The following is an 11,024-nucleotide window of genomic DNA, read 5'->3' on the forward strand; positions in this document are numbered from 1 at the left end:
GTAAAAGTGATAACACACTACCAATATTGATCAAGGACAATTACTTATAAAAAGGATATAATCTTTTTTTAACTATACGACTCTAAGATTATATAAACTAACATTCTAGCTTAAAGATAAAAAAACTCAACTACTACTAAACTTTAGATTCTCTAGTTTTATTATTCTAAAAGTATTTAAACGTATTCGTAATGTCCACTCTATACTTAGTTTTATATTCGAATCTCTTTGTTATAACTCCATTGGTCGGAATTTTAAAATATACATCGACTAAGTAAATAATTGAAATAGCCAATTTAATTTTAAATTGATTTACAATGCACTTAAAACTTTCATCTCAAACTGCATAGACAACATTAAAAATACAAGCTTTTTAAAATAAAAATCTCAGACGACATCTTTGGAAGCTCCAAGTGCGCTGCGTAATCAACTAATGCAAGGAACATTCACTGCTGTGTAAAAGTGATGTAATTTTATAAAACTGCGCATTGAAAATTATATTAAGTGGAAAATGAATTAAAAATGAAGAAAAAGATAACAAGTGGAAGAAATGTAAAAAAAAATTATGGTACATTTTAATTTTTTTCCTTTAAAGTATTATTTTAGGAGTTACTTTTTGAAATCAGTAATTATTGCTTTTATTTTGGTTTTAACTCGGGCCTCCCAGTTAATATAAAAACCTCATTTTAAAAAGAATCAAACTCACGATTAACTTTGAGTTCTCAACCATTACAAAAATAAACGTATTTTCGTTCGTTCTTATTAATCATAATTCTTATCTTACTTGGTTTTTATTAGAATTTTTAAATTAATGTTTTAAGGTATCTACAGAAACGCTGCATGGATCTCGCAGATATTTGGTATAGATGTAGGACATAGCCTGGTTGGCTGGTACTATGTACTAATTAAGTTTTTTTAAACCAGTGTAGAGGGAGTCGCGGGTACAGGAAATCTTAGATAATAAAATTTAAATAGTACGAGATTTAAGATCGTTAGGGAACGTAACTGATTTTAATTGTTTAAAATTCGTTATGAAATATCGTAAAAAATAAAGTAAACAGCTTTGATGAACTCGTATAATCTTTAGTAATTGCGACAAAAGCAAGTTTGCCGTGTAAATTGCTACAATACCCCAAGATCCCATTAAACTTTAACAATTCCTAACTTTCCCCATTAAGACTAGTAACAAATTTCGTCTCAAATTCGAAGGAATTCTTAATCGTCTACCACGCTCATATTCTTAAAGGAACATTAATAAATCAAAATAATGTCATATAAACTCTCTTTGGGTTAGTATCCCATATTATAAAGGTTTCCAACCTTTAAACAACGGGGGAAGTTCTTTGCATGTTAATTGAATAAGTTTTGTAAACCAATTTATTTATAAAAGTAAACTTAACGCGTAAACTAAAATTTTAAAAAGATTATTTTATTTTAAATCATGAATTCTATTATCTAGATTCTTTTCGAATTATGTACTTAATGCAAAACTATAAATAAGTCACTAGCAATGTTTCTTCTTTACAGTACGGATTTTTTTTTTTTTATATCAGATGGCAAACGAGCGAGCGGCCACCAGAAATCGCTGAAATAGCGAAGCGACCGTTACCCATAGATATACGCAATTGCATATGCGTTGCATACCTTTAATCGACGGAGGAGAGAATGTAGGATTGTATTAAAATGTTGATAATACTATTTATCAAATCCTAATTATTATTACTGTAATAAATTATAAGTGTTTTGTATTCACCCAAATAAGGTTATTCAATGGTCGTTAGTTCGATTCTCTGATGAAAAAGTTTCCGTTACTGAACTGGAAGTTTAGCAATGCGTACACATAGGTTGGTACGATGTAACTTTTTTAATTCCAGTCATTGTGTTTCTGTTCTCATTTGAGTTGGCTAAGCTTCTTATTAACACTTCGGATCAGGATTATTATTCTTTGAGGCGTGCGTAGTGTTGGTGTTAATGAATTTCTTAATCTTTTTCGGAAACAAAAACTTTTACTATTTATCTTTTTTATTTTATATTTAGTTTTCTAAACCTATGTTTAATTTCAATGTGTTAACATGAGTTACATTTAAGACAATTTGCTATTATTTATTATCAGGGGCAAGAAAAAATGTTGAAATTAATCAGTCTTAGGTTAATTAAATTATAATTAGTTTACAAATTCACACGAAGCAATTTGTAATTTGGCGAAGTAAATAGACAGTTACAAGATTATATTTAATTTAATCAGGAAAGATAAGTACAAGAGGTACTTTTAACATAAAATAATAAGTAACTAAACAAGTCAACGATAACATAATTTTTGACATAACCACAAACAATTCACTAAAGCTTTCTCGAAGTAACCATTAGGTATCATCATAAGCTTTATTATTTTAACTTTTAACTTTCATGCTTATAAAAAATCATCCTTCAACTATACTATTTAATATATTTTCCATCTAATCACACGTTATTAAAAACTGGAACTAAACTACCCAAGGAATCTGCGTAGTAATCAGGTTTTAACGTCTGATGTGCCTTCATATCTTCAGGTGTGTTGTTTGTTAGCACTAACAAAGTTTTGAAACCGGTTGCTCTCCCTAAACCGACATCTTGTTCGATCCTAAAATTAAATACATAATTTAAAATATCAATAAATTAGACTCTCTAAAACTTTTCAATCATAACGTTGGAATCAGTCGTAAAATTCTTTTGTCATTGTTCAATTTGGATCTATAATCCGTAGATTGTGATGGAATAGATAGCAACTAAAGGATATTTTAGTAAAACAAAGACAAAAAGCTCGGAATATTTCCAACAAATCTTTGTAATACAACAAAAATCTTAAGCAATATAAAATAAAGACTTACATATCCCCAATAAACAGTACTCTACTCGGATCAGTGACGCCGGCGCGTTTCATTGCGAATTCCCCGAATAATTTTCCAGGTTTACCGAGTTGTGTTGGCTCGCGATTTGCCTCTTCACTTACAATGTCAGTAAATATACCCGTTCCTGAAAACATTTTGCCTTTTCTTACAATTGATCACAAAAACATTTTGTTTATATTTTCTTATATGTAAATTTTCTTACGTGTGCATGAACTTCGTCTTATGAAGATTTAAACTCAACATATTAATAAAGATTAGATTTAAACTAATTTAAACAAACACAGTTTGTTAATTAAGAAAAAAACTGATTGACTGATAATCAGGCGAAGTGAATTACATCTTTTTGTCAAAAGTAGTTTAGCTGTTCAGTCATTAGATGGCGCTAATTTCGATCTTAAAAGTTAGTCCTTTATCCTTAATATCTTGGCTAGTATTATAACAAATGTCATCGGTCTTTGAGTGGAAATCAACAATAGCATTACTAGAAGTTAGTAGAAATTAAAAATAATTTCATAAAAATACATATGAAGCTAAGGTCTTTTGTACACAACGCAATGTTTACTGTCAAAGCTAATACTGCATGGTTGCGTCGCGAGAATTGCATTGCGCACGTTCCGTACACATAATACGCCTTTCGTCGACGATTAACGAATCTATACAGACGCGTGTCGTATATTCGATCTATGCAAATATTCCAACTACATGTCAACTATATAGATTTGCTCCGCCATCTTGAATATCGCAGCAACTTTTCTCATGATCTTGTCAACAAGTTGCGAGCGATTGGCTTTATCGATGACGTATAGAAAGGTCTGCAACGCGCGCTTTGTACGAAAGACCAAACTCGTCGGATTTTCAAGATTTACGTTGCCTTGTATACGAGGAACCTAACAGTAAGAGTTTAACAACGCGAGGAACAGTACTATTTTGACAGTAAGCGTTTACAAAACAACAGTACTGGGTTATATCGTACTGTACTGATAACGTGTGAACAGACATTATAAATGTTGTTAAACATGTTGATACACGAGTACAATATGAGCTTTTAATACACAGATTAATAAAGCTTTTACCTAAATTTAAGCTTCCCGGCTTCAAAGGAACATATCGATCCGTCGCTCCACTAATAAAGAGTACATCAGGTCTGGCCAGGTACGTAATAGCTTGATACATTTTCGGTAGGTTCACATTAAAATCGCTGTCGAATGCCACAGCGCCAACATCCTCATCGTCTTCCAAATATTGAATGTAATTTGTGTAGAGATCCGTACCGACTTCAGGCTATAAAAAATATCGTTAATTAAGCAAGTACTTGGACAGCAACTTACTAAGGAACTTCATAAAAAATCAAAGTTCAAAGTTTCATCAACGATGTGTTAAATTGTCGTAAAACTTTAGTAACCTTTCTTAATATTAATAATATACGTAAAACACAATATCTCACATTGGTTAAGTTACAAAAAAATCACACTATACATAAAGTTAGCTATTCTTAGCAAAATTAACTTACGCCATATTTACACGTGAATCCATAAGATTGTAGTACGTTCATTGTCTCCGGACAAGTTACACAGTAAACTGTTTTGTTAAAGTTAATCGATTTCAAATACTCGGCTATTGCCGTAGACGGTACCGTTAGCTTCTCCTGAAAGTAAATTCATAGTTACTAAAGCCCTCTTGGTAAATAATTTTCGTTGTTCATCTTACTCATATTACAAATGTTTAATGGATGGTTGAATTAAAACATAGTTTGGTAGAACACATATGATACCTTTGATCCCGGAAATAGTTAGGATTCTCGTGTGTTTCATCTAATTTGTTTTTACAATATTACACGATAATTCTGCAACGGCTTAACCGATCATAATGAAATTTGGCACAGATATAGAACATAGTCTAGAAGAACACAAAGGCTACTTACTAATTAAGTTTTTTCTTAAATTCTGTGCGGACTTGCTAGTGAGTTTATAATAATAATAAGAGTAAGAAGAGTAATTTAGTTAAAACATTATTGCAAGAAAATTGGCAACAAAGGTAGAGGAAGACCAAAGAAAATATGAAAGGACTGTAGAAAATAAGATATGCGTAACAAGGTGGTGAACTCAGATATGACAGCTGATAGAGATGTATGGAGGAGTAGTACATACTATGCCGACCCTCGATAGGGATAAGGGCAGGTTGATGATGGCTATTTGAAGAAATTTATCATCTAAAGAACAATAGTGGGAATTGAAAAAACACATTTTTAAATAGGATCGAAAGTCAAAGCAACTAATAAGCAAAAAAATAAATGACAAATTATTGTTTTTTTCTTTTGACAAAAGATAGTGACATAAAAAATATGCTTACAAATCCTTGTTTTATATTAGCAGCTTCAAATAAATCTTCATAGTTCTGTTTAGTTCTCATGCTGTTATTAGAAACGAAGTGTACAGTCTTTCCCAACTGTTGCATTCTCTCAAAGAACTCACCTGCTCCAGGTATAGGTTTCTTTGTCCAAATTACACCTGTGATAATAGAATTAAAAATAAAATAAATCTTACTAATTATCAATGCGAATGTTTGGATTTAAGGATGGGTGGATGGACGTCTTTTAGAAGGTATCCCCTGAACGGCTACAAAGATCCCGCTGAAAGAGATAGATGTGACGGATAACTACTCTGATCGCCTGGAAGAACACATAGGCTATTTAAGTTTTTTTAATATCCTGTGGATGGAGTCGCGTGCCAAAGCAGTTAATAAAATAAAATTTAATTTATTTACTTTCTTGAGATTCTTTTCACAATTACCCTTTCATAAATCATTGATTATTGGCAACTCCGTCTATACGGTTATTAAAAAAAACTTAATTAGTAGCCTATGTGTTCTTTCAGACTATGTTCTACGTTCTACATCTGTGCCGTTTTGAAGATACCTTTAAACAAACATCCATCCATTTATACATACATCCAAACATTCGCATTTATAATCTTAGTAAGATAGTAAGATTAATCACATATATTATTTTCCAAAACTCTTTGTACAAAGTCATGTAGTCAGCAATATAGATTTGATAAGACAATGAAACCTCACGGTTAACAAGGACAACATGTTTGTCAATATTTTGTTTACAGCGCTTTTACTCATTTTAATGAGTCTGTTTACAATATTTTATCTCACTATAAATACATTTGTTTTTCTGCAATAATTTATATTATCAAATTAATTAAACCTCTGAAGAAATGTATTCGTATTGGGATACATTTGCGTTGCGAAAACTCAATTTATATGCAATTCTTATTCCAACCTTTTAGACATCTTTTATCTTTTTTTAACCAAAAGACAAAGAGAATAATTTTCTTACGGTGAACAAAAACATCTTGATAACCTTCACATATTTATGAAGAAATTCCAAGATATGTATGCAGTCTACCAGCACTGGGTCAGCGTGGACTATGGCCTAATCACGCCTAACTTAGGGTAGGTTAGCCCCTCAGTCGGGACATGAGGTGATGAAGAATGTTTGTTTTGTACGTAACTTCCTTTGTCTGCCTAGAGTCTAAACGATTGAATCGATTTTGACCTGCGAGGTATCGTTTAATTCGTCTTCTGCGCCGGAGTCTCAGAGTATACAGATACGGTGGACGTAAGAAATAATATTCTTAATTAGAAACTAATTGCACTCGCTGTAACTTTTTTTTTGTTTTTAATGTTTTGCAGTATATTAAAAAGGTGTTTAATTTACCAAAACATTATTTAGTTTAAACTAGCTTTTGCGACTCCGTATTTAATTAATATAAAATACTTAATTAGTATTCTATGTGTTCTTCCAGTCCAATGTTATATATCTATGACAAATTTCATTCTTACAAACATCCATCCATTTATCTTAACTTTTGCATTTACGTTATTAGTAAAAATTTAAATTTAAATAGTTGAATAGTCAATTAAAAAAAGCATTTATATTTTAATATAAAACTAATGAAACGACAACAATAAATACATTAAAATATAACATTTTATAAACGTGAAATTGTTATTTAAGAGGTTAGTCAAGCCCCATAATTACTGTAGTGTTGTGTTTCTCATTTGACATATCGATACAGGAACGAGGCATGCGCAATGGAATTCTATCAAATAGTGTTGTAACTCACCATCACAGTCGGAAAATACATGATCGAAGGTATCCAAGAATACTTTTAATTCACTAGTATTCATAGACATTAAATTAATGGGCTCCATTTTATTAAATTCACTAATATCTTATCAAGCAACGCTAAACACGTGTGACCCTGACTTGGCCAGTCGTACGACTGAGCTCGCGTCATACTGAGCGTGAAATATGTATACGAATTTGAGTCACTCGATGCTATGTCGTCATAACAAAATTTTGTTTCCGTAAATGTGAAGGAAAAATCATAGATTTATGCAGAAATAATTGTGTTTTAACAAGCAATTTTACTAATAATATAAATGCGAAACTTTAAGATGGATGGAAGTTTGCTAGAAGGTATTTCAAGAACGGCTGCATGCATCTCTCTGAAATTTTGTATAGACGTAGAACATAACTTGTAAGAACACATGGGCTACCTATTAAGTACATTATTCATTCCGCACGGACATAGTCACGGTCGACAGCTAGTAATATAATAGTGATGTTTATCATTTTAGATATTTATTTGTGAGATAAACGAAAGTATGAGAGATGTGTTTATTCATCATCTGCTAATCAGATAAAATATTATTGGTCTACAATTCCCCTCACTTCAGTCATCCTACGTTAGCACAATCTTATCATGGACTTAAAAATAAGGTAAGTGACACATACGAAGATTTATTTTATTTAAACAGTTTAATAGATAATTTTTACTGCATGATAGTTTGTATCTTTATAGTAACTAAAATAGTAAGTGAGCAAATGGTTATACAATTAAAAACAAGTGCGAGTCAGACTCTCGCCACTAGGGTTCCGTACAAACCTGTAGGTATAAGTAAAAGTTCATCTATATAATATGTGATGGTTTTCAGAATTTTCTCTTTGAATGTGCTATAAAATATTGCTTCACGTTAAATTTCAAGATTCCAAGTCGACTGGAAGTACTCTTTAGGTTTTGATTACGTTGCGAGTATTTGCGACTATGGAATGCGGTATGGAACCCTAAAAATAACAGAAAAACCGCTACCCACAGACATCTGGAACAAGTTAAAATGTGTTCAAGGGACTACAAAGGACTTCCCTTTTCTATTGATCACAATGGCCTTTTCCATTATTTCCTAATAAGTTGATTGAGAAGAGAAGGGGAAGAAGATTATGATATGGTCTACAGCACATAAAATCGTCAATCAATGAATGTGGCGCTTACGTCTTTCTTTGTTCAAACACTAATGAATATCGATCGACTTTCCTAACACCATAGTGACCTTGCGTTTACTACTATTGTTTTTATTTCACTCAGTAGTTGTTTAATTAGAACGTAATTATCAAAGATAAAAAATGTTTAACAATCGACCTTTCGTAACAAATGAATGTGAAAGATATAACTATTCTAGAAGGATTATGCTCTAAGATAAATATAATTAGACAAGGAAATAAACAAGAAAATACTTTTTTCACTACAATATCTAGCCTCTCACGAGTCATATTTATGTAGTAGTCGCATCCGCACCAGTGGAAATGGTACTTGCATTTTAAATTTTAAAAGAATTCGAGAAAAGAAACAATGGTTGACGCTATAACATTAGTTTCACGAGTGGACCGACTCGCCTGTTGCAATACCACGATCACACAGAAGACAGGCGTCGAGTGGAAGCAATTGCTCGTTTTATCTGATGAGTGTGGTGTGTTAAATGCCTAATTTTAGTCTCGCTTTTCACCGTTTATTATAAGAAAAGGATGGGAAGGGGAAATGGAATTGAGAGATGAGGGGATGCGTGGGAAGGGGAAATATCCTTTATCTGTGCGCTCGGTCCTTTGTCATTAAAGATACATGTGTAATTGCTTAAACATATGGGAAGAGGTCGTTTCGCTATTCATAAAAAAAAAGAAAAGAAAGGTTTTTTCTCATGACAACATCTAGAATTAAATTGTTCATTTAAAATTTAAACGAAACATGTAAAAAAAGTTTTTCGAACACGTTTTTGCGAAAGTACAATAATTGTTAATTTAATTCAAGTATAAAAACTTGTTTGTTCTATGCTTCTTTGAATGTTAGGTGAAAATCCGAACATAGAAGCAATTGTTTTTATATTTGCGATTTTTTTTTGTTAAATAACTCAAATTGCGTTAATAAACAAGGTATTTAAACACAATAGTTGACCTTGATGTTTTTTATTTCTAGAATGTTAATTAGTAATTATGCCGTAAACATAATATGCATTTTAATTGAGATGTTATAAATCGATGACGAGCCTAATCTTAGTGTCACATCTTATCTTTTTTCAGGAAAGACCGGATGATAAAGTAGTAATTTTGCTGGTTTTCTACCTTGTAGAAAACATTTTTTTATTGTTAACTTTTTATAAAATTTCGTTAGTATATTCTGGTTCGCGCATTTGCTATTTTATTTTACTAGGCTCTTAAAAATAATTGAAACATTTGAAACTCAAATTATAAATTGGAAAGTCAAAATATCCGTCACACTTAATTTTGTAGCAGATTTTTTTTCTTTTAAAAAACCTCTATTTCAATTATCCATTTACCATTTAACATTTCTAATTAGTCGCAGCAGAGTTTAAACATTTTTTGACAGTGAACTTTCATTACAAAATATTATTTTTCTAAATTAACTTTGAGGAACTTATTTTTTGCTCTAATTTGAAATGTCACCTCCATCGACCCAATAAAGTTAGTTATTTTCGGTCAGCTAGCGAAATATTATCACACTTTTATTTTCTGTAACGGTCTACGAAGTCTCAAAAACTTAAAAACTTAACCGGATAAAATATTAAAAAAAAATACAAAACGCGGCCCGTCGCTCACTCCCGCGTCCGCGAAGTAATACCAGTACCACTCATCATGATGAAGGGCCCCCGATGGGCTCGAAACTAGTCGGTGCCGCCACCGGACGAATATATGTGAGTGTTTAGCCGTTTTTATATATCAGTTTAGTATAATGTCTCACGAAAGTTTGAATAATTTAATAATTCTACTTATTTTATTCTAGATGTTTCTATTTTTTTTCTAATCTGTTTCTTTAATGGTATAGTTTGTTACAATGTGTACGCGATTTAAATCTCAATCCAATTGAACTTGCTCGATTTTATTAATTGATTTTATCATTCAGTCACGTACATTGTATCTTATCGACTTAACATTCATGTTTAGATACTGAAATATAGTAATTTGATTTATTTTAACAATAATGAGATGTACAATCAAGGAAATTGGCGGTAATCCACAATAAAAGCAACAGTCGTTTGAATGTTTCGTACGAATTAAAATGACGACGCAAAACAATAATTAATAAGACGCTTTTAAATGTGTCTATACGAAAAAAGGTCGGTCGTAACTAATTGCTTTTTAATATTATACCGTCGTTTGCAAACCTCAATGGTACCTATTTGGTTAATTTTGAAGAAGTGGCGGAGTTTCTGTCGTTGTAAGAAGCAAGACAATTTCTCTGTAAGTGGAACACCGCAAAATTACTTGACTGTACGCCAAATACTAAAAAGGTTCTGTACGAGTTACGCGATGACAAAATAGCAAGTAAACCAGTTAATTTTTTTTAGAATATTTTCATAAAAGTCATTCTAAAAAATTATCTTCAAAGACAATAATTGTTTAAAACATTACTCTATGTTTTTTGCCAGCACGATATGTCATCTCTTTCACACTCTTTATAAAACTGGTACAACAATATTTGTGTTGGCATTTCGCAGTGGAAATCTACGGTTATTCAACTATATTTATCGAGATAAGCTATCTCTAGTTATTGGATGACAAATCAAGATCAAACAAAAATATATAAGGAACTGTTTAACGTTTCTTTTGCTTTGCTATATTTGAAGAATATCGAAAATGGCGAAGTATCTACTGCCTGTGTTATTTTTAGTGGCATTTGTTTGTCAAGGTATTTTAAATTAGTATTTTCTTAATGTTATTTATATGGCCAGTGATTATATTAAATATTTATGAGAAAGTTAACTAAATAGATTGAA

The 11,024-nt window shown here is 31.4% G+C and overlaps 1 protein-coding gene across 1 annotated transcript; it reads right to left on the reverse strand.

Moving 5' to 3' along the window:
• Positions 1–2,248: 2,248 nt before the first annotated feature.
• On the reverse strand, positions 2,249–7,179 carry LOC106121911 (phosphoglycolate phosphatase 1B, chloroplastic). Its single transcript, XM_013317744.1, has 6 exons — positions 7,022–7,179; positions 5,238–5,395; positions 4,399–4,533; positions 3,962–4,169; positions 2,868–3,012; positions 2,249–2,620 (listed from the first exon to the last, which is right to left on the reverse strand). Exons 1-6 carry the CDS (start codon positions 7,107–7,109, stop codon positions 2,461–2,463), a joined length of 894 nt encoding a protein of 297 aa, XP_013173198.1. The 5' UTR covers positions 7,110–7,179; the 3' UTR covers positions 2,249–2,460.
• Between the last annotated feature and the right edge of the window lie 3,845 nt (positions 7,180–11,024).

Source organism: Papilio xuthus, unplaced genomic scaffold, assembly GCF_000836235.2.
Source record: "Papilio xuthus unplaced genomic scaffold, Pxut_1.1 DF826933.1, whole genome shotgun sequence".
Taxonomy (NCBI): Eukaryota; Metazoa; Arthropoda; class Insecta; order Lepidoptera; family Papilionidae; genus Papilio; species Papilio xuthus.

Bases quoted from the DNA above. Each gene is read 5' to 3' on its own strand.
- LOC106121911 (XM_013317744.1), bottom strand. From the start codon at position 7,109: ATGGAGCCCATTAATTTAATGTCTATGAATACTAGTGAATTAAAAGTA. The intron at 5,396-7,021 runs GTGAGTTACAAC...CTATTATCACAG, and splicing joins TGTATTTTCCGACTGTGATG to GTGTAATTTGGACAAAGAAA. The intron at 3,013-3,961 runs GTAAAAGCTTTA...AAATGTTTTCAG, and splicing joins GCCGGGAAGCTTAAATTTAG to GAACGGGTATATTTACTGAC.